This window comes from Dama dama, chromosome 30 (assembly GCF_033118175.1).
Source record: "Dama dama isolate Ldn47 chromosome 30, ASM3311817v1, whole genome shotgun sequence".
Taxonomy (NCBI): Eukaryota; Metazoa; Chordata; class Mammalia; order Artiodactyla; family Cervidae; genus Dama; species Dama dama.
In genome coordinates, this window is record NC_083710.1 from 15941278 (window position 1) to 15965398 (window position 24121).

At 38.8% G+C, this 24121-nt stretch overlaps 1 protein-coding gene across 1 annotated transcript in view; it reads right to left on the minus strand.

Annotated features, from left to right (window-relative positions):
- VWA8 (von Willebrand factor A domain containing 8) overlaps positions 1–24121 on the minus strand; it is a 367266-nt gene that overhangs the window by 225130 nt on the left and 118015 nt on the right. Inside the window, exons 17-20 of the mRNA XM_061133632.1 lie at positions 22841–22956; positions 18244–18350; positions 14420–14526; positions 9081–9152 (exon numbers count right to left, since the gene is read on the minus strand). Of these exons, the coding sequence (XP_060989615.1) occupies positions 9081–9152; positions 14420–14526; positions 18244–18350; positions 22841–22956 (402 nt within the window). The remainder of the gene's footprint in view (positions 1–9080; positions 9153–14419; positions 14527–18243; positions 18351–22840; positions 22957–24121) is intronic.

The following is a 24121-nucleotide window of genomic DNA, read 5'->3' on the forward strand; positions in this document are numbered from 1 at the left end:
TGCTTTACAGAATTCTGTGGTTTTCTGTCAAACCTCAACATGAATCAGCCACAGGTATACATACATCCCCTCCCTGTTGAGCCCCCCTCCCTTCTCCCTCCCCATCCCATCCCTCTAGGTTGATGCAGAGCCCCTGTTTGAGTTTCCTGAGCCAGACAGCAAATTCCGGTTGGCTCTCTATTTTACACATGGTGATGTAAGTTTCCATGTTACTCTCTCCACACATCTCACCCTCTCCTCCCCTCTCCCCATGCCCATAAGTCTGTTCTCTATGCAGAAGGCTTGTTCTTGAAGAGAGCTGTGATGATAAAAGCATCACTGACTTGAAAGTAAATAGCTATTTCTCTTTTTTACGGTTAGGAAAGCTGAAATAAATAGAAAGTCATATTATGATTTTTTCAAAAAGCCAGCATGAAACTAATTGCATGAAAGGTATATGTAACGTTATAATTATAGTAAGTAGAAAATAATGCATACAGTGCATGCTAACAAAGATCTACAATATGGAGCATTGTATACTAAGGGACCATGAAACATGTAATTTCAGGGTATCCTATCCCTTTTGGCTGACAGGCAGCAATTCTGCTTCTTTTACTGGAAAGCTGATGGACTGTTTCAAAAAAAATCCCACACAGAAAGTTGAAAAGATAAAATCAATTTTATTTCACCAAAAGAAAATGGGGCCTACTTTATGTTGCTATAATAAGTGATGTTTATAGACTTGTTTTTAGCTTCCCAACAGTTAGGAAAACTCATCTAATGTCATAGATTCTTAGAAAAGATAGTAATACATGGAAAGAAAAGAGAGGATTTGGCTTAATAAAGATGATAAACATTGAGATACCTCAAAATCAACATTTACTCCATTTAATTTCCTCACAATAAAAGTTGCTACAAGTAACAGCGATCTTTCAAAGCAACATTAAACTGACAACTTCAACTACTGAAAAGTTTCTTTCATGAACTTCAGCCAGTTTGTAATTTGCAAAACAGAAGGCTGGGTAGACGGTATCTATATTTAGACAGCTTGTATTAATAGCATTCATTACATTTTATTGTATTTGTATATCAACTCACTGCTGGCTTCTCTGTCAATATTTAATGCCCAAAGCTTTGATTCTAATTAACTTTTTTGCTTTTTGAGTAGACATCACGTAATGTTTCACCCCAGTTCAATTCCTGCGTTGGGAAAATCTCCTGGAGAAGGGATAGGCTACCCACTCCAGTATTCTTGGGCTTCCCTGATGGCTCAGAGAGTAAGAAATCTGCCTGCAATGCAGGAGACGTGGTTCGATCCTTGGGTTGGGAAGATCCTCTGGAGGAGGGAATGGCAACCCACTCTAGTATTCCTGCTTAGAGAATCCCATGGACAGAGGAGCCCGGTGGGCTACAGTCCACGGGGTCACAAAGAGTCAGACATGACTGAGTGACTAAGCACAGCACAGCATGTAATGATTCAAAAAAAGCAAGAGTAAAAAAGGAGCCTGACCAACTACTAAAAATGGTTTACTTAGTTTCAGACTAAATCATGTCATCAAAACAGGCATTTTCCCAGATGGTTGTCACTCTGCATTTGAGTGCAAACATCAGTGACACCACCCCATGAGAGCTGAGTGTCAGTCATTCTTAACCTACCAGTTGTAGCTCTGCCTGCCTGTCTTTTTCTTTTTTCATTGTTTTGGTTCACAAGGTTGGTAAAGGATGCAGGCGAGAAGGTGCATAAGATATTAAGAGAGGTACATAAGTACCACTAATAAATAAAGCAGGGCATTTGGAAAGGTACTTATGAAACACCTGAGTGACTGCAACTGCAGAAGTACACATTCCTGAAGAAGGAATCCCCCAGATGATCAGGACTCTGAAGAAAGCACAGGGGAGGAGAACAAGTAACTCCACACTGGTTCTCAGAAAAGTGCGCCTCTGTGGAGTGCCTGCTCCACATTCGCCAACAAATACTACAGGGGGCTCTCTTCTCTCCCATACACACCAAACGGAAGCAACTAAGAGTCTTAATAGTAATGAGCCTGGTGGGCATTATGCTAAGCAAAATAAGACAGACAAAGACAAATACTGCATGGCATCATTTATAGTGCAATCTTTTTTAAAATTAATTTATTTAAATTGGCAGCTAATTACTTTACAATATTGTGGTGGTTTTTGCCATACATTGACATGAATCAGCCACGGGTGTACATGTGTCCCACCATCCTGAACCCCGCTCCAACCTCCCTCCCCACCCCATCCCTCTGGGTTGTCCAGAGCACCAGCTTTGGGTGCCCTGCTTCATGGATTGCATGAATTTGCACTGGTCAACTATTTTACATATGATAAGATACATGTTTCAATGCTATTCTCTCATATCGTCCCACCTTCACCTTCTCCCACAAAATCCCAAAGTATGTTCTTTACATCTGTGCCTCTTTTGCTGTCTTGCATGTAGAGTGGTCATTACCATCTTTCTAAATTCCATATATATGCATTAATATACTGTATTGGTGTTTCTCTTTCTGGCTTACTTCACTCTGTATAAAAGGCTCCAGTTTCATCCACCTTATTAGAACTGACTCAAATGTGTTCTTTTTTTTATAGCTGAATAATATTCCATTTTTTATATGTACCACAACTTCCTTTTCCATTCATCTGCTGATGGACATCTAGGTTGCTTCCATGTCCTATCTGTTGTAAACAGTGCTGCAATGAACATTGGGGTACACATGTCTCTTTCAACTCTGGTTTCCTCGGTGTGTACGCACAGCAGTGGGCTTGCTGGGTTGTATGGCAGTTCTAGTTCCAGTTTTTTAAGGAATCTCCACACTGTTCTCCATAGTGGCTGTTTTAGTTTGCATTCCCACCAACACTGTAAGAAGGTTCCCTTTTCTCCACACCCTCTCCAGCATTTATTGCTTGTAGACTTTTTGATGGCAGCCATTCTGACTGGTGTGAGATGGTACCTCATTGTGGTTTTGATTTGCATTTCTCTGATAATGAGTGATGTTGAGCATCTTTTCATGTGTTTGTTAGCCATCTGTATGTCTTCTTTGGAGAAATGTCTGTTTAGTTCTTTGGCCCATTTTTTGACTGGGTCATTTATTTTTCTGGTATTGAGCTGCAACAGCTGCTTGTATGTATTTGAGATTAATTCTTTGTCTGTTGCTTCATTTGCTATTATATTCTCCCATTCTGAAGGCTGCCTTTTCACCTTGCTTATAGTTTCCTTTGTGGTGCAAAAGCTTTTAAGTTTCATTAGGTCCCATTTGTTCATTTTTGTTTTTATTTCCACTACTCTGAGAGGTGGATCATAGAGGATCCTGCTGTGATTTATGTCGGAGAGTGTTTTGCCTATGTTCTCCTCTAGGAGTTTTATAGTTTCTGGTCTTACATTTAGATCTTTAATCCATTTTGAGCTTATTTTTGTGTATGGCATTAGAAAGTGTTCTAGTTTCATTCTTTTACAGGTGATTGACCAGTTTCCCCAGAACCACTTGTTAAAGAGACTGTCTTTTCTCCATTGTACATTTTTGCCTGCTTTGTCAAAGATAGAGTAGAAAAGTGATTGCCAGGGTCTGGGCAGTGGAGGAAATAGGGGAAGGTTGGTAAAGGGGTACAGACTTTCACATAGAAGATGAATAAATTCTGAGGATCTAATGGTACAACACAGTGACTATAGTTAGAAACATTGTGCTATATAATTGAAATTTGCTAAGACAGTAAAACTTACATGTTCTCACCAAATAAATATATAACTAAAAAGGTAAATACATGACGTAATGAATGCAGTATATAACTCAGTAGGAGAGATTTTTTTCACAATGTATAGGTATCTGTAAGAAACATGTGTATTATCATACGTAAAACAGATGACCAGTGCCAAGTTCAATGCATAAAGCAGGGCTCCCAAAGCCTGTGCTCTGGGACAACCCAGAGGGATGGGGTGGGAAGGAAGGTGGGAGGGGGGTGCAGGATGGGGGACACATGTGCACCTGTGGCTGATTCACGTCGATGCATGGCAAAAACCACCACAATATTGTAAAGCAATTATCCTCCAATTAAAATAAATTAATCAATTTAAAAACAGATGTTATGGGAAAACCCAAACGAACTTTTTGGCAAACCCAATATATCAAATCATCATGTTGTACACTTTAAATATATTGTAATTTTTCTTGTCAGTTATACCTCAATAAAGGAAAAGATGAAAGTCTAACCATAGAATCTTCCCCATATCTTAACACAGATGTTACTTTATGAAAACAAGTTTGGAAGTTACTGAAGTTGACTAAAATATTCAAAAAGTTCTATTAAGGTTTTAACCAGCTACCATAAAAAGTCCAGTTTTCACTTGTTGACCTGGCAAGTGTACACATGTGCAAAGTTGTGTCTCATTTAACTAGCTAAATACTACTTAGCACTTAATCATTATTAGAAAAAATTAAATAGTTAGCGTTTCAATATTCTGTCCTAGTGATAATGCTGTCAGTCTCTGACCTGATCCCATCAGTATATAATCACACCCAGCTATACAGGCCACGAAAGTATTTTCTCTCACTCCCTAGATTCTATCTTATCCATCGTTTCCTTCATTAAACAGGTGCAAGTTTACTGAATAAGAAGTTTAGTCAGTTGGTTTTAGAATCTCCTGAAAATAATCCAAGAAAGCCTAAATTTTAAGTTCAAATCACTTCTAAATCATTTTGCCTACTCAGCAGAAATTTATTCTAGGCAGTCCTCTAAAGTATATTTGTTAAATGTCTATTATGTGCAAGACATCAGGGAGGACACAAAAACAAGTAAGACTCTTCTCAAGGGGCTCTCTCTTTTCAGGAGAGATGGCAGGTGGACGCATAAGTCCAACAGAAGTCAAAAGAAATCTACATGGCCCGCTGTAACAATTCAGAGAATGGACCCAAACCTTCAGCCTGAAGTGTTCAGGAAGACTTTATTTAAAAAGTATATTACAGAATATTACAGCCAGAGGGACCATAGAAAACACCCGTTCCAGTCTTATCATTTTACAGATAAGAAAGAGAAAGAAACGAAAAAAGACAAAGCCCTTTAAGGAGGGAGCAATGAACCCAATACTACACACAGAGACGAACAGTCTGCACAGGAAGGCAGACCTCTGGATTCCCAGCGTTCTGCTTTTCCATGATACCACACTGCCCTCTGAGACGGGGAGGATTTGAACAGGCAAAGATGGCGGAAAGAAGAGAGCAGGCTGGTGAAGATCAAACACTAAAATATAAAAACACTGATAAGAAGGTATTTGGGCTTCCCTCGTGGCTCAGGGGTAAAGAATCCGTCTGCCAACGCAGGAGATTAAGAGACATGGGTTCGATCCCTGAGTCAGGATCTCTTGGAGTAGGAAATGGCAACCCACTCCAGTGTTCTAGCCTGGAAAATCCCAAGGACAGAGGAGCCTGATGGGCTACGGTCCATGTGGTCGCAAAGAGTCAGACACGACTGAGCAACTAACAAGAAGGTATTTGGAAAAGAGTGTGTTAAAATCTGAGGACGTGATGTTCAGGGGAGAAATGAGACACCAGACTGCAAGTGGAGTGAGATTAGACAAAGGAAGATATCAAATGACAGCCCGAGAGACTTAGTTTTTCACTAGATGGTTTCATGGACACAGGTAGCAGAATTTACTTATAAAATCTAACGAAAAGTCCCTGCAACACTGGTATCATTGTATGACACTGATCACTTTAGAGGCTTATAATGAGAGGATAAAGGACCCTTCTGACACGAGAAAGGATGGTTAGTGTAGCAAATTTCTAATGAAGGCAATCTCTGTTTTTCAACATTTCTCTTTCTCCAAAGTGGAGGGTGACAGCCTACAATAAAAGCAGGGGAGAGACTGTGATCTGCTGACAACAGTGCTGATTGAGAGGTTGGTGCAATATCCTGCCTTCTGCTTGGCATCTCTGGAGGGTTTCAGCAGGGTCTTCCCGGAGGTTCCTTTGCCAACTCTCGGCAATGAAATGCAGTAGGATCTCCATCCTCACTGATGCCGGGTTCACCCATGCACATGTAGAGAGGGAGCCGCTCTTCCCTCCACCCAACGCCTAGCCCTTTGGGCCTTATTCTTTTCCTTGGGACTAGAAATAGGTGGCAATAGTCATAAAGAATCTGCCTGTCAATGCAGGAGATCCAAGAGATGTGAGTTCCAGGTTGGGAAGATCCCCTGGAGTAGGAAATGGCAACCCACTCTAGTGTTCTTGCCTGGAAAGTTCCATGGATAGAGGCAGGCTCCATGCTCCGGGGTCACAAAGAATCGAACGTGACTGTGCACATTCACACACACACAGACATAGACCAGAGGCAACATACACGGTTTCACACCAACGTTCGTATAGCACTCTAGGGTGACTTCAAAGCACTTTCATAGTCTCTTTTTAACTTATCAAGAGGCAATCCTTGGCTCCAACTCTGTCTTCACCCTATATGTGCTGTGTTGTACTTAGTCCTGTCCGACTCTTTGCGACCCCATGGCCTGTAGCCTGCCAGACTCCTCTGTCCATGGGGATTCTCCAGGCAAGAATACTGAAATGGGTTGCCATGCCCTTCTCCAAGGCAATCCTCCCAATCCAGGGATCGAACCCAGGTCTCTGACATTGTGGGTTCTTTACCATCTGAGCCACCGGGGAAGCCCCCTATAGCTCTCCCCAGTCCCCCAGAGAGTAGAATGCTCTCCCTGTCTCTCTGGTTACTGGCTAGCTCTAACTTCAACCTTTCAACCTAGACAACTCTTGTGAAACCCTGACTCTATTATCCAACTCAATTGTAAACTCTGCCTTTACCTGGAAACTCTTACTGTATTCTACCCACTAAACCCCAGGACATCAGTATCAGCTGGGATATTTCAAAGCTGCTTGAACATCATAGCGTGATCTCTAGGGACCTTCCTTTTGAAAGTCTGCACCTTAGCAAAAATTATTCCTCAACCGCCAGCTCTGTGTATTCTTGGTCTGCAGCTGTTGAGATGCCAGCAGACTGTGTCTAAGGCAATTCAGGTAACCACAGAAGATCGGAAGAGAGTGCATTGAGTATACCAGAGTTTAACAACTTATAAAGAGTTTGTGAGGTACACTGGGCTATCAAGTCACCATTTTGCAAAGTGAGAGGAGAGTCATGATTGTTCAGAGCCGGTTGAGAACCTGACCTCCTGGGCCTCAGTATCAAGGCCTGGGTGTCGGATTATTAACTGATCCTCATCCTCTCACTCTGGTACATAGACTCATCAGGAAAAAATTATTTTTCACTAAGTAAAAGTAGGTAGGACTTTCTAAACAGTGAACGAGAAGACTGTGAATATTTTACTGCTCACTGTTTAATTCTTGCTTAGAAAAAAAAAGTGAAACTGAGTATTAAAGGCCTTTTCAACAACACAGTGACCCACAGATTTCATTGTAACTGAGCATCTACCATGAGCCAGGCTTGGTGAGCCCATGCATTACCTCATGTGATCCTTACATTAGCCCAATAGAATGCACACGATTTGTATTCCTAGATTAGGTATGAGGAAACTGGGCCTGAGTAAGATCAGCAATGTGCCCAAAGTCACAGCCATCTGTAAAAGAGTTGCGATTGGACCTCTAGCCAGCTAACTGCCAAGTCTGTGAACTCGACCAGTAAACAGCCCAACTGGCCCATTTTTATTTTTATTAAAAAAACAAAAAATGCTCAATTGGCCCATTTTTATTAAAAAAAAAATCAAGTTTGAGGCACTAAATAAAGAATACGTATTGTTTTTATAAGTTAAAAAACAGAAAGAAAGACCAAACTTCTTTTGAAAGCTTGTTATCCTTAGTTTTAAACTAATTTTAAAAACCAAAGGTGCTGTTCACTCTGAGTTTGGTAATGCCATTGAGGAAGATTTTCAGAAACCTCTAGATATTAGAATAAAATGCCATCCATCCCTCCATAGACACGTACTCAGCATCTGCTACTTGGCCGCAAGCACTGTACCAGGAAGGAAGGACACAGAGATGAGCGAGAACCAGGTCCCTGACCTTGAGGAGGACACAGACAAGCTGGGAGGACGGTCGTCCTACGTGTGGACACAGTGACACATGACGAGTGTGATGACGGGGAAACGGAAGGAAGTTATGCAGAACAGGGGAAGTCTAACTCAGCCGGGACAAGGGAACACCTCCAGAGTGAGAGAAAAGGGGTGTGGGAAGGGCATGGTGAGTGCTCCAGGCAGAGAGAAGAGCGTGCTTCAAGGACCAGAGTGGAGATCAGGACTGAAGGACGTTCAGAGTGGTGCATCGAGGTCAGTGGTTCAGTCGCGTCCGACTCTATGTGACCCCATGGACTGTGGCCTGCCAGGCTTCTCTGTCCATGGGATTTCCCAGGCAAGGATAATGGAGTGGGTTACCATTTCCTCCTCCAGGGGCTCTTCCTAACCCTGAGACTGAACCCAGGTCTCCTGCATTGGCAGGCGGATTCTTTAGCCCTGAGCCACCTGGGAAGCCCTCAGTGTGGCTCAAGCTAACACCAAATTTAAGAAAGGAAGGAGCCAAACCTTAGGACTGGGTAGGTGGGCAGGGGCTGCTCCTGTGGGACACTCTAAGCCATACTAAAGACTAGTATGGGGAGTGGGGAGGCAATGGGGAACCGATTTAAGCGAAAAAAAAAAAAAAAAAAAAAAAAGACTCAGATTTTAGTTTCTCAAGTATCCATCTGGCTACAGAGTGAAAAGTAGATCACAGCGGGTGTAAGGTTGGGTGAAACTGTATTAGGAAACCACTTCTGTAATCCAAGTGATAGATGATGGTGAGCTGGGCTGGGTGATAGGTATCAGAAAGAAGATATTTATAAGGCAGAATGGATAGGAATTGATGGAAGATTGAATGGGGCAGGTGGGAGGTCGTGATTTAAGCCCTGAGGTAATTCTAAAGTTTAGAAGGTAGAAGACTCTATTTTTTTATTTCAAATAGTCATTTAGCTGGGGGAAAAAAATCATTTTTGAAAATTTATTCCATCAAGCAGAAGGAATATATGGCTTTTAAACCATATTATTATTAGTACCTGGTTTCATTAGTATTCATTAGTACCTGGTTTCAGCCATAACTCACCTGGTTTCCAACCAATAATAGGTGTTCTCCAAGAAGAAAGTCTTTGAGCATATCTTCCATCACTATCATGTGCTAGAGGAAAAAATGACTAGAGGTTAATTGTTTTTGTTAATTGTTAATTGATTTCGCATAATCAAGGTGAAATAAGAAAGCTAACAGCTATAAAGATATCTTCAAAAAAAGTAAAACATCTATCATAATAGACAATACTCAATTTGAACATGCTAAAAAATTAAAATGCATGCTGTGGTCAAAAATAAGTTATATAACCAATTGGGTCACTGATATTGAAAACCTGAAATGGTCCACCTTAGCAAGAATCAACCACTGACCAATACATATTTCAAAGAGTTTTTATAATGTGACTCAAATATTTTTCAGCTATTGTACTAAGGAGAGTTGGCTTATAATTTAATGTGATATTTAAATTAATGCTTACTAATGTAAATATACAAAGGCTTTCTAAAACAATTGGAGATTTCACGGAAAATCTTACATTGACTTCTTAACTATGACTTTCAAAGTATATGTGTAGGTTTAGAATTAAAAATGTCAGCAACTATACTTCAAAAAATTATATATTTTTTAAAATTTTTCATATTTTTAAGTTCAAATCATGACACAATATAATAAGAGTAAGATTAAAGTTGTTCACAGTAGTCACAGAGGAAATTACATTGCTCTTTTGTATCTTGAAAAATAGGACAATTGTAAGTAGGTCAAAAAGGCTCATCCAGGATTAAAGGGAGAACTACAGCCTGGAACGATTGATATTCCTATTTCCTCTTGGTTTTCTGTATCAAAACAATAATGGCCTCAAAGCACTAAATTATTGAAGTTCTCTATTTGCGAAAAAGGCAACTTAACCTTTTGCATCTTATAAATGCTGTAGATAGTTTTCTTGTTTGCCACTCTTTTTTTTAAACTTGGTTTGTGATTTTTTTTCCACATCTAAAATACTTCTCACCAATACCAATATTTTCTTTCAGAGTTTCTAGAAAAACTAAGAAAGCTTTCCCCCTCCTTCAAGAATAGATGAGTTTTCCTTAATGTTTATCTTGGTAATTTTAATTTTTTAAAAATGCTTTCAGATAAACCGTGGAACTGGAGTTTTAATGAGGCTTGAAGTAGTGTCAGCTATTTTGTTCATTCTAGAGTACTTTATAGAATAAAATAAGATGTTACTAATAATTATGCTGGGACAACAAGTATAAACAGGGACTATTCTGAGCAAACGAGGGTACATGGTTACCCAAGTTAAAAGGGAGACTTACAACTTTTGGCTTCTAATTTGGGTTCTAGTGATAATTTGGTCTGCAGAACTCTTCCGTCTACCTAAGATGAACAATCAGTGCCAATTTCCAGAAAACATTAAGTTCTTCCAGAAATACCTGGGCTAATCTCCATGAAAAATAGAAAAGTTGGCACAAACACCTAGATAGCAGGTAAAAAAGCATTGTGAATACTGACTAATAATTCAAACTATAGTCGTCGTCTTCTTTACTTTTCTCATGTCTTCCTGCTTTTTGCCCTGATTACACCTAACTAGATTATTCAAGTCAACAAACGTTAGCTGAGGCTAAGATCATGCCTACACAATTCTTCTCTTAACCTCCCAGCCCCCTCGGTACCACAGACGAATTCTTCAGTCTCCTCTCCTGATTCCCTCCTACCTCTCTAACAGTGTCTCTCCGTGGTGTTTTGGGTTGTATCTTCTTTTTGCAGCAATTACTTAAGTACCGATTATCTTCCTTTTTCTGTTCTCTTTCACTACCTTGTTACCTGCTTTCCTGGGAATCACAGGATAGGGCAGACCAGGTTAAGCCTTCTTGTACGTGGGCACCCATCTAAAGGGGGAAGGAGGGCAACATGCACCTCAGTGCTGGAAGAGTCACTGCTGACCCTACTCTCCCTAAACCCACTCATCTATTCCATGGCTTCAACCACTAACTTTACACTGATCTTCAACAGCAAGACCTTTCTTCTTGACTCCAGCCCCACATTTCTGAGCAAATACTGAGTTATACTTGGCTGTTTCCCAGTCTCCTAGAACTTAATTCACCCAAAACTTGGCTCATTCCTTTCTCCACAGCTTCATTCTTTAGCCTGTATTTTTAATCCCAATTAATAGCATCATTTTCTACAACCTGACCCAATCATCACCATCTTCCTGCCCAACTCAGTTGGCCCTTAGCAAAAGCCAAATCTAAGCTATCCAGCCACCTCAAATTTACTGTATCTATCCTTTTTTTTTTTTTTTCCCACTCCCATAGCTTTCATCTAATTTTTTTTTTTTCCCTTTCTCATCTCTGGCCTAGATTTTTACCAACCAATGTGGCATCTCAAACTTCAGTGTCTCCTTGAGTCAATATATGTTCCATGGTACTGACAGTCATTTCTCTGTTCACAATCATGTCAGTTTTTTTCTTCCCCAAAATTCTTTAAATGACTAATACCTTCGGAACAAGGATTACTCTTTATCTTTTTGATTTAGTCTCAAGCTCATCCCCCATCACTGTCCCACTGTGTGGTCCAATCATGGGCACAGTGGAGAATCATTTCCTCTTTACTCTTCTGTGGACTTTCCGAGCAGACTGCGTGCTCCGTGAGTGAGACTCTGACTTTCATCCAACAGAAAGCTCCATCGGCTCTCCCTAGCTCCTATGTGGCTCCACAGTGTGTCCTCTCCACTGTCCCCACTGTCTCTGTCTTCGTTCAGACCCTCCCTAGGTCCACCTGGACTACTGCCACAGCCTCCTAACTAGTCCCTCTCTGTCTCTGTTCCAGCTCACAGGTAATGATACAGAATGAACGCAAAGTTAGCAAAAGCAGAAATGTTCCTCAAAGCTTTCAACAGCTTTCTCACTTCTTCTGCATAGTTTCCCAGTTCCTTCATTAGCAAGGCACATATAAAATGACCTTTTAACTCATCAGTCTCATTTCTTGTCATTCTTCCATTTTAAACCTCACCTCTGGCCACGACAATTAATTAGATGTAGCTTCCTAAATGAGCTCCACTCTTATGTAGCCATGTCTCTGGAAATGCTAGTGTCTCTGCCTGAGTCTTTCAACTTCACCTAGTGAACTCATTTTCCAGGATCATTCCAATCTGGGACCATCACCTCATCAATGCTACCATAGTAACTTGTGTGTACTTCGATCACACTGTATAGTAACCACGTGCACTTGCTTGCTTTTCCCCTTGAGAGATTCAGGCAACTTGAGCCCTGGAACTGTGTATGTATGTACTTTAATCTCTGTGTTCTGATATTGGATTGGTCAAAAAGTTTGTTTGGGTTTAAAAATCTGAACCAACTGTTTGGCCAATCCAATAATATCCTAGAAAAAGGATAGATACAAGGCAGACATTTAAAAAAAATTTTTTTTCAGCTCTAAAGCTCATTAGGTTTAAGAGGCTATTAATCTCTCCTCCAATTTCTCCTCTTTACTACTGCAAGTAAAATATTCCTTAAAGAGAGATATAATAAAAATATACTCCTAATTAAGAACATTCAAAATCTTTTTCCTTCTTTCATTAACTCACTCAACACATATTTACTCAATAGTCACTATGTGCCAGGCACTATGCAATGTGCTAGAGATACAAAATTAAAACACAACACAAGGTTTTATCTTAGTAGTGTGGAAAAAGTGTTTTAAAAATCAGTTATAACACAGAGTGGCAAGCAGACCACAGGCACAGAACAAGATGGTATGGAAGCACCTGAATATTCAGGAGGTACCGAAGACACTGGTTCCTAGGTGAAGTGCAACAGAAGGGACAATAGTAACACAAGCAACAGAACTGAATTTAATCAAGTCATCGTTCCGAGAACTGGCACAGCTAGAACTTCTCATTAACGGTTAATTCATAACGCTTTGTGAAGAGAGGGCACATTTGGAGGCAGGCTACAGAAGTCCCTCAGGGCCACTGTGTAAAGCCCACAGCAGCACTGCGGTCCTCAGCGTCTATGTCACAAATGCCATGGCAACAGACACTGTGTTCAAGGGCACAATGGCCCTCCCTGCTACCGAATTTCCTGAATTCTTACATGCGGGGGAGTCTTTTCAACCTTTGCTGCCATGGAGTTTTTCAAATTGTCACTTATGACACAGTTTCCTGATTCTTTTTAATTCATTCCTTTCTACTACATGAACAGAGTGTGGTAGCACAAATGCTTGAAAATATTTTCCTTACAATCATGTTTTGGTCTTTGACAGACAAGATTCTTTATTCCTTTGTGCCTTATAAGTAACCTTATTTTCTGTTCTTTTGTTCCCTGCTTGTATAAGAGCATTAATGCTCTGGAAGAAAAATAAAACTGACGTTAGTTAATGGCCCATAGAATGAAAAAAAAAAAAAGAAAAAGCAAATCCAGGCTATGCCTTTCACTATGTCATGGGTAATTATAATTTGGACAGACTTCAAAAATATTTAATCAAGACTTTTATGGAGAAAGAAGAATTTGCCTAGATACCTTTTATTGTTAATGTAATGTAGGGACACAAATTATGGTACTCATAGGACAACAATCAGAAGTGGGGAATGGCAGATAAAAATAATTTACTTTAATTCTCTAATTCCTTAATACAGAGAAAATGGTAAGAACTACTTCAAACATAATTTGTAAATGTGGGATTATAATATATATTCAAATTGCTGGCCAAATATTAGAGAAATATTTAAGTATGTTTTATATTATAAAATAAATACATGACCACATGACAGAAAATCTGGAAAAGAAAAAAATCCTTTCATATTATGAATAATTTTCTCTTGAAAAATTTCTTATTAAAGTGAACATCTATAATACAGCTTTCTGGGCACACACTTCTTTCTGTGTCTTAGTCGAAGCACCATATACAAGTGGAAATTTGTCTACTCCGGTCCACTGAAAAAAGATTTAAAAAAGTAAAGAATAGAAAAATACTAGGCATTTTCAGAAAAAGGAAAGAAACATGAGGAAAAGAATACATAGGACACATCCTTCTTTCAATTACTTGAAATGATTTAACTAACAAAAATGCAGGAGAATGAATATGAGTGCTTTTTGTTTTTAATTTAATAATATATTCATTTTACTTAAAGTATAGTTATGTGTGCATATAAATTTATTACTCTAATCATTGCAGCAACTCTTTCCATTCTCAAGTAACTTTGGAAAGAATTTATAACTTTACAATGGAATAATAAAAGATGTTTCAACACTTCATTCTGCAACATCCAAATGAAACTTAGCAGATTACAAATATAGACATCAGTTATACTTGAACTGGAGTTAATTTCCACAATGTAAGAGGTGATTTATTTACCCATGAATGCAAACTCCTGATCTTACCTGGATGTTGTCATAGAACAAAACATCAGGCACTTTCATTTTCTCGTGGGCATTATAGATTGGTGCACTAACCGCACCAATCCTCAGAGATCCAGAAGAGACTTCACCTAAACATTTCACATAGGAAAGAGAATTATTTGTAGCCTTGTCCTCAGAGAAGCCAAGTCCAGCCTGAACAGGATACAATATAGCATCTTTAACATTTTGTAGGCTCATCAAGGAATTTTAATCTAACATCTAAAAGAAATAAGCTTGAAGGTAGTAATAAACCATCATAGCTTTGCAAAAAAATCTTAAAAGCTCTACAAAAAGGCTGACGATGTTTCAAAATATTAAAAATTTTATTTAAAACAACATACGGAGCAAGCAACATATAGATAAGATTGAGATGGAAAAACCCAGAACTCAGTCAAGCCACCTTTATGAGCTGTTTGGTCAGAGACTCTAAAATACATACATTTGAAAATTCGGAAGTACCATGAATATATTTTCTTTTTCTAGAACCCATAGAAGAATCCCCTAGAGCTCTAGTCAAAAATACAGATGAACTGACCCCAGACCTTTCAAACCACTAGTTTTAGGAAAGGTCCAGATCTGTATTTCCAAATAAGCACCGCAGGTGCTACAGTTGTTCTGTGATGATTATACTGTATTGTCCCCTATTTGCTTTAAATAGTTGGTCTAGAATAGAAAATGAGCTCCTTAAAGCCATGAAACTAAGTTACAAATTTCTTCAAGTCAGGGGACATATCTCACATGAATTCTCTACGGTAAGGAGATACACATACTCAATACATGACACATTTGAAGGCCCATGATAATAACATAATAATTTTAGTTGTTGTAGTCATATTGACCATAATAGAAGCTATTATTTATTGAGGACCTTCCATGTGCCAGACCTCAGCTTCAGCTCATTGTTTTCTCGCATGATTTCATGTAAATCTCTTAACAAGGAAACAAGAGTTACGAGGAAGCTAAGAAGAACACGAATTAAATAATTTGCTTAAAATCACCCAGCTACAGCTAGAGCTTAAAATCACCCAGTATAGGTAGAGCTAAAAACAGAATTTAGTATAGGATGCTGTTCTTTCTGGCTTCCCAGTAGCTGAGTGGTAAAGAATCCATCTGCAAAGCAGGGAGACAGGGGAACCCTGGGTCAGGAAAATCTCCTGGAGAAGGAAATGGCAACCCACTCCAGTGTTCTTGCCAGGGAGATCGCAGGGACAGAGAAGCTTGGTGGGCTACAGTCCACAGGGTGGCAAAGAGTCAGACAGGAGTTAGTGACTAAATGACAACCACAACAATGTTCTTTCTGCAGTGTGATCTCCAAATAAATCTCACCCTGTGGACATACCTGAGCAAGCAGGTAGACAATTACAACGTCTTAGGCAACTGTCCCATCTTTTCTCCCTTCTCTTTAAAATGAAAAATTGGCTATTTTTGTGCTAGCGCATTTTGAAAGACAAGGAGAGAAACCAATATTTACTTCTATGGAGTACCATGAACAATTTTGAGGTTAAAATAATTACACTCCCAGCCTGTTTAATCACCACTGAGTGCTACCCATTTGCCAAAACACAGTAGACCTCTCCCTCCAATAGCTCCCTACCATTTCCTTTCATTCAAGAGTTCTATTGGCGGAGAAAACCATGAGCTGCCATGTCAAGAATTTACTATTTACTTACTACTTTCAGGTCTCTGAAAGAAAAAAAGTCAAGTCGCTCAGTCGTGTCCGACTCTTTGCGACCCCACGGACGGTAGCCTACCAGGCTCCTCCGTCCATGGGATTTTCCTGGCAAGAATACTGGAGTAGGTTGCCATTTCCTTCTCCAGGAGATCTTCCCGACCCAGGGATTGAACCTGGGTCTCCCGCACTGCAGGCAGATGCTTTACCGTCTGAGCTACCAGGAAGTGCACCAGGTCTCTGAAATAGATCCCATACAAAACTGTAAAGGGAAAGACCAGGACTGTGGCAGTGAGTTTACTACATACTCATATGCTGAGATGACACATGACTTCAGGTTCAAACAGCATTTGACACCATCTATGGCTTAGTTTATGAAAGATACCAATTCAGTAGATTTAGGACTTTAAGAACATTTAAATAACTCAGCCAATGTTTACTGCTACAATCGCAAGCTAGAAAAGGGAAAGGCACTCAGAGAATGGTGATGGTAGTACTTCCCTGGTGGAAAGATGGCTAGCAGTCTTCTAAGAAATCTCACAGGATGGCATTAATTTGGTAAATTTGTCAAGGTCCTCAGTCCAGTCCAGTAGGCTCAAAATCTGATTTTATCCTTACAACAGAGGGCACACCCAACTCCCAGGAGAATGTTAAAGACATATATTTTAATCTATAGATAAATTGATATATAAAACCAGAACTGAAATATATTACATTGCAATGAAAACTGAAAATTTCATATAGACTACACGATATATTGTTTCCATATCAGCATTTTATTCAGAAGGAGACTTGCATGGAAAGCCAAATCCTTATCAGAAGGCTGTTTGGTGAACCTCATCCTCTGAACAGGAGGATAAATTACAGGAATTCTCTATAAGAAAGAAGATATTAAAGATGAATGGGACCAGATAAGTCAAAAGCCTCTTAGTTTCCTTATCTCCTTCCTACACAAGGCTTAGATGGGAAGTGCCAACACTGGCTTATTACCAAGACTAAACAATCTATCATTTGAATGATGCAATCTTTTTTTTTGGGTGGTGGTGGTGGGGGGGATATGTTAAAGGATTCAATCAAGTGCTGTTATGAATCTCCAAGTCCCAGAGTTATTCTGTCTCTGAGTTGGCTCTTCATTTCTGTAGCCAGATCCATTAGTATGTTGAGTTTATATTTTACTGTAAAAAAATCACCTTATCTCCTTAATATAAAGTTCTCATTTCAATGTATCTTCAACTATTAAAAACATCTACTGCAAAGAAAGTCACAATAAGTCCCTTTAAGAGAGTGATCACACATTGAATATTTTTATAAGACAGTTAATGACCCTCAAAAAGCAGAGAACCTGTCATTGTGCTCTAAATGAAGAACAGGGTACTTTTACAGAAAGATCCAAACCTCCCCCAAACTCAAATTATACTTATGGTTATCCAGAAGAGAAGTAGCATAAAAGACAATCAGGTAGAAATGAAAGGAGTAAGAAGACATGAAGTGATACTCAGAATATTATTTTAGTCTACATCAACCTAGACAGTTTCCCAAACATGTCCTGTAGGACACTGGTGATCCCCAAAATGTAAATGCTGTGCAAAGAGAACAGTACACTAGGTCCTATGGTGAAAGACCCTTGAAATAAAAGGTAAAACAAAGTTACATGTTTATTTACAGTAGGAATTATCTGAGCTTTTAATATTCATGTCAATTGTGACCTCTTGGGGGAGGACCTACATCTGGTATGCACTGAAATAAAGGAAACATTTTTTAAAATAAAAGATTCTTCAACACAATACATGAAACAAAATGGGTGGAGACCAAAAACATTTTTAATTGAAATAATAATAATTTATTACATTATTATTAATATAATAATATGTAGCTCAGATGGTAAAGAATCCGCCTGCAATGCAGGATACCTGGGTTTGATTCCTGGGTTGGGAAGATACCCGGGAGAAGGCAACAGCAACCCTCTCCAGTATTCTTGCCTGGAGAATTCCATGGACAGAGGAGCCTGGCAGGCTACAGTCCATGGGGATGTAAAGAGTTGGACACAACTGAGCAATTTTCATACACACACACACATGTAATAAATAATACAAATGTTTAGTAATTCACTTAAAAGAGAAACAATTCAAATACTTACATTTGTAATCCTCCAAATCAGACTCCGGACTATTATCAGTACTTATTTCTATTGCAGCATCTGCCAGATTTTTTTCTAATGCTGACCTTGCAAGGCTTGGTAAAAACCTGGTGGGGTAGGAATGATGGATTGATAAAGTCAAAGCTTTCTGTGATTCCAAAATATCTTCTGAAACTTAGACAGACACATGACCAATTAAGGATGATCTGTCTTGATCTGTGAAATCTTAATAATAAAATACTTTAGAATAAAACTCAAGCATGTATGAAGATGAAGTATGTTTATTAAATCTCCTTTAATAAGGAAAACTAATGTTTAATTGTGGCTTCCCAGGTGGCACAGTAGTAAAGAATCCACCTGCCAATGCAGGAGACACCAGAGACATGGATTCAACCCCTGGGTTGGGCAGATCCCCTGGAGAAGGAAATGGCAGCCCACTCCAGTATTCTCGCCTGGAAAATACCATAGACAGAGGGGCCTGCCAGGCTACAGTCCGCAGGGTCACAAAAGAGTCGGACACAACTTGAGCGACTAGACAATGTGTAATTAGCACTATTTGTTTATATACAATAGTTTGCAGGACATAATTTACTTTTTAAAATGGATTTGGTATAACTTGTAAATCTTGTTTATCATTTAACTGACTTTTCCAGTTTTCTTAAATAGATAAAACAACCCCACTTTAACATTCTTTAAACTGGCAATCACAAATTCAAATTAGCAAAGGTGGATGAATGAGGTTTTCTTTATTTTCTAACACAAATTAGAACATATATAACAAATTACTGTATGACTTTAAGATTATTCAGTTTGGTTTTTCCTTCCATTAAAAAATATATACCTGCTTATCTATTCCATACCTATGTTGTCAAAACAACCATCTAGTGAGTGACAGAGGCATACTTCAATTACAAACAGATTACATGAACATCATGGGCTTAGAATATGAAAACAAGAGTTTCCTTTCCACACAAAATTATGTGCCATGATGTTTCAATAAACATACTAAGAACTTGCACTTTTTTTTTTTTTTTTTTTTTTGGCCATTCCACACGGCTTGCTGGATCTCAGTTCCCCCACCAGGCACTGAATCTGCACCCCCTGCAGTGGAAGCTCACAGTCTTTACTACTGCACTGCTGGGCAAGTCCCAAGAACATAAACTACTAAACGGTGTTTTCCATAGCTCTAAATCTCTGGTGGCTCCCACAGGCTTGAGTATAAGCATAAATAAAAGAGATGCTGGTGTGAGTAAGAAAGCAAAAGCCTAAATATGTAAAAAATGGTTGGGTTTCCCGTCCCTGTAACATCCCAAACCACACATCTGAAGTCAACCATCTCTTGCCGACTGCCTCATTTTGGTTTTGGGCTGTGATGGCGGGTGGCGGGGGTCATCAGCTCAGCATCAAGTGAGGCTTACTGCTGTTCTCTGACCTTTCATCACGGTTTTCAGATTGATGCCTTGTCATTAAAAGCCAAGCCCTCACTTCCTCTCTCAGACCTGGTAAACTGGGCTTTTATCTTGTTTCCTGAGCCCTTGTCTTGGCACCCTGCCCTACCTTTCTCTCATCACTGTCTCATGAACATCATGCCCTGTGGCTGCATATCCATTGATTGACAATGACCTGTCAAACCACCTTGATTGACATGATCGTTTCCAAGCTTAGACATTGTGTGCCATTCCCAGAAACCATTTACATCTATCTAATCTGTCTGGCAACCTCTCCTCACATTGTCCCTGTACTAAACTGTTCCAAACCGCCCTCTGAAGCCTGCAGAGGACAGCAAACAAGGCGTGTATGTCTCCATTTCAATGGCAATGACAGTTATCGTTTGCAGTATGGTACTCTCCCCTGCTGAAATTGAACATGCTTCAGATTTATTTGCAACCATGTACCAGACAGCCCTACCAAATAATCAGAAGTAGCATGGAAGTTTAAATATATTTACAACTAGAACCTACATTCTCAAAAACATTAGACCACCCGAACAAATGAGGAAAATGAAGCATATCGGGCAATAGGAGGCCAACCCTTAGCTCTTCCACACTGATTTATAATGCTACTTGTAACATATATTAATACCAAGTTCCCAAAAATATGTGGGTCTGTTTCAGGGCTCTAGAGTCTATTCTAATGCTCTATTTGTCTTTTCTTGCACCAACATCACTTTTAAAATAAATATAACTTTATAATGGATTTTGATATCTGGTAGAGAAAGTGTATCTCCTCAATCTTTCTCAAAATTTCTTTGGATGTTATTGGCCTTTTATATTAATTTCAAGATAAACTTGTCTAATTCACTGTAACCTTGGTGGTATTTGACCAAACTATATCTACGTATCAATGTAGGGGGAAAAAACAGCTTGTAGGGGAAAATACTTCATCTTCTGTTTTATGAACATAGTACAGTATCCCATTTCCCACAGCAATCTCTTACAACTTTTAATGGAGATTCATGCTTTTTTCCATAAAAGCATTATATGCCACTCATTAAATTTATTCTCAGGTTTGCAAAGCTTTCTATTATTATTTTGAATGGTATTATTTTTTTTTAAATTCAACTTCTTCATTGATTTTTACTGGAATATATGGATAGGAATATCACTGACTTGGGTGTATAAGTAATATCATTATATTGCATCTGTTCTAAAATGTAGTTTACATGAAGCTTCTCTTGAATTTTTTTATGTAGCTAATCATATAACTTTTAGCCAATCTAAAAGTACAAGAGGCAACATTCTTGTTTAGTTCCTAGCTCTATAAAGTAATATACCCTAAGAATGTTCGCTATAAATTTTTAGTACCTGCCCTTTATCAGATTAAGAACTTCTCTTTGATTCATGGTTAGCTAAGCATATTGTTTGTCTACTTTTGCTGTGGTTTGTTTTCAAGTTTGGCTGCTGAGTTCTATCAAACCCTTTTTAATGATTTATTAAAATGAAAATTTTTCTCAGTAATATGCTAATATGTAATATGTTACTACGCTTTCCCTTGTGGCTCAGACAGTAAAGAGTCTGCCTGCAGCGCAGGAGACCCGGGTTCGATCTCTGAGTCAGGAATATCTTCTGGAGAAGGAAATGGCAACTGACTTCAGTACTCTTGCCTGGAAAATCCCATGGATGGAGAGGCTGGCAGGCTACAGTCCATGAGATCGCAGAGAGTCAGACTCGACTGAGTGACTTCACTCTCACTCACTCATGTTAATATGGTAAATTTAAAAAAAGAATATTGAAATTTCTTCACATTCTTGAGGTAACTCCAGGTTGCTCATAATTTATTTATACAGATAAATTATATATAATATGTATCTACATTTGGTTTGTTAGTATTTCATTTAGGATTTCTGTACACATTCCATGAATGTGATTTATAATTTCCTCTCATATGTTATTCTTACCTGGTTTAGGTATTAAGACTATACTAGACTCAAAGTGAATTGTTGTGTTTTCATTGTCTACTCACTAGAATGGCCTCTAAAATGCTCTGTGTATGATTATTTCATTCATTCCAAAGTACTACTTTCCCTTAGGCTTTGAAACTCTTTATATTACTTAGCATTGACTATTTACTTCTATTAACTATAACTTAGTTCTGACTAAGAAAACACTGGCTAGATAACAAATCTATCTTTCTGTATGTATTTTCTTCAGCTCATGACCCTAAAGAATAGGCAATTGAAGCATTTTTCATAATTTTCACTTAGAAGTTGAATTATCTACTTAAGAGAATCAACTTTATTATTTCTCATGATTATTAGTTATTCAAAGAATTACTTCAAAGCACTGGAAATGAGCCTCACTTTAGCCTCATTTCACCACAGAACAAACTGAAGTTGCAACACAAGGAACTTACTTTGACTACAAGAAAATTTTCCACTAAGCTGAAAATGTATAGAGGGCAGTTAAGAGATTTTCCTAAGCTGAATACAGTTTCTCTTTTAAGTCCTCTAATGTATCAAGGAATGAATGGACAACAGTTATAACCACCAGAAAAATAATTGAAAGATCATGTGAAGAGAGTCTAAAAGAAATCTTCAGGTCGATTGGATGGTGTTATTAATCTTTTCTAACTACTCTTTTAAAATAATTTCATGTAAGCATGGTTCTGTAAGGAAATTCTATAAGTCAGTGTTTAAAATAATTTCCAAACAACTATGAAATATATTAGTGTAGACTGAAAAGATGCTAGTTTTTTCATACTTGGGCAACAGGACATGTCATACAACCCCGCATGGAAAGTTCCAGTGCAAATTTGGGAAGTGCCATGTGTAATGCTTAAGACCTCTCTCTCAGAAGACACATGAACCAGCATTCAAATGCCAAACCTACTTTTCCTTATTCACTACTGTCTGATCTGAGTAAGTAACTTAGCTTTATCATGTATAAAAATCTCTTTAACAAAAAAAAACAAACAAACAACTCTTTATTATTATGCCTAAGTAAGATAACGTAGGGAAACACTGCATACAAGGCTGAAAAAGCTACATGTTCAGACTGATAACTTTTTCCAGATGTGAGCACAGACTATCAAACTTCTGTGTACTATTTTAGCAAAGACCCAGAGAGTTGGATTCAGTGAGAAAGGAGAACATGGTTACCTGGAAAGACAGGCTTTGGTGACAGCGTTGTGAAGGTTCTCGTTAGGGTACTGTGACAGGCGACGAGAAATCCTCAACAGCTGTCTCGTAGAAAGGGATGCCGCCAGTGACTGCGCCTGCCAAAAGGCAAAGACAGGCTGGTAAAGAGTTCTGTTTCAACTTGCTGAAAGTGCCTTTGGATGGGTATCATAACAGAATTCATTATTCCTGAATGACAAGGCCAAACTTAACTATGTACTTACTGTTAATGAATTACAAATAAACAAAAACCAATTTACACTTAAAACATCCTTAAAGATAGCTTTAAAAAAAAAATCCACGAAAAGTATTTATTAATTAAATTCAATTAAAGTGTTGTGTATACATTTTTTTCCCCCTGAGGAGGGGAAGGAGGTTGGATAGAGGAAAGATGTTACATTGTACAGACTGAACCTGACTTACATATAGCCCTTATGTACAGCTAACTGGGGCTTCGCCAATGGCTCAGTGGGTAAGGTATCTGCCTGTAATGCAGGAGACACAGTAGAAGGGGGTTTGATCTCCAGGTCTGGAAGATCCCCTGGAGCAGGAAATTACAACCTATGGCAGTTTTCTTGCCTGAAAAGTCCCACGGGCAGAGGGACCTGGCTGACTACAGTCCATGGGGTCACAGAGTTGAACAGGACTAAGTGAATGAACACACGCACGTTCATTTCCACTCCCACCCCACTTATACAAAGCAAAGCTGTTAAGACAGCCAGAAAATGCTTAGAGCTTTAAGTAAATATCTGGCTTCTGAAATAGAGAAAAAGAGTTGTGGACAATTTAGGTTGCTGATCACAGAAGTGTCAGCCAGTTATCACCTGGGTGGCAGCTTACAGTTTGGAAACCTTCTCCTACACTGTTAGAATAATTTCACTTCATATTCTTATTCTTCCCCAAATTCCATTAACAGAGCTGCTAGTAAAGAGCTCAGGACATCGTTAAGTACCAATAAACATTTGTGGACTTGAATTTGAAATTATCTTAGCAGACAGCATAATGCAATAGTAAAGTTTATAAGCTTTGGAGTCAGACAAATCAGTCTTCCATTTATTAGCTATGTGATTTTTGGCAAGTTACTTAATCTCTTCAGGCCCCAATTTCCTCATCTTTAAAATGACAATAAGAAAGCCTTCACTTTTAAGTGTTATGAGTATGAGGATTAAATTAGAAAATTATTCTAAAGCACTTAGCAGAGGTCAGACACATATGAGGGCTAAACAAACAGCAGCAATTATTATTCAAAGTCAGGCTCCTTGA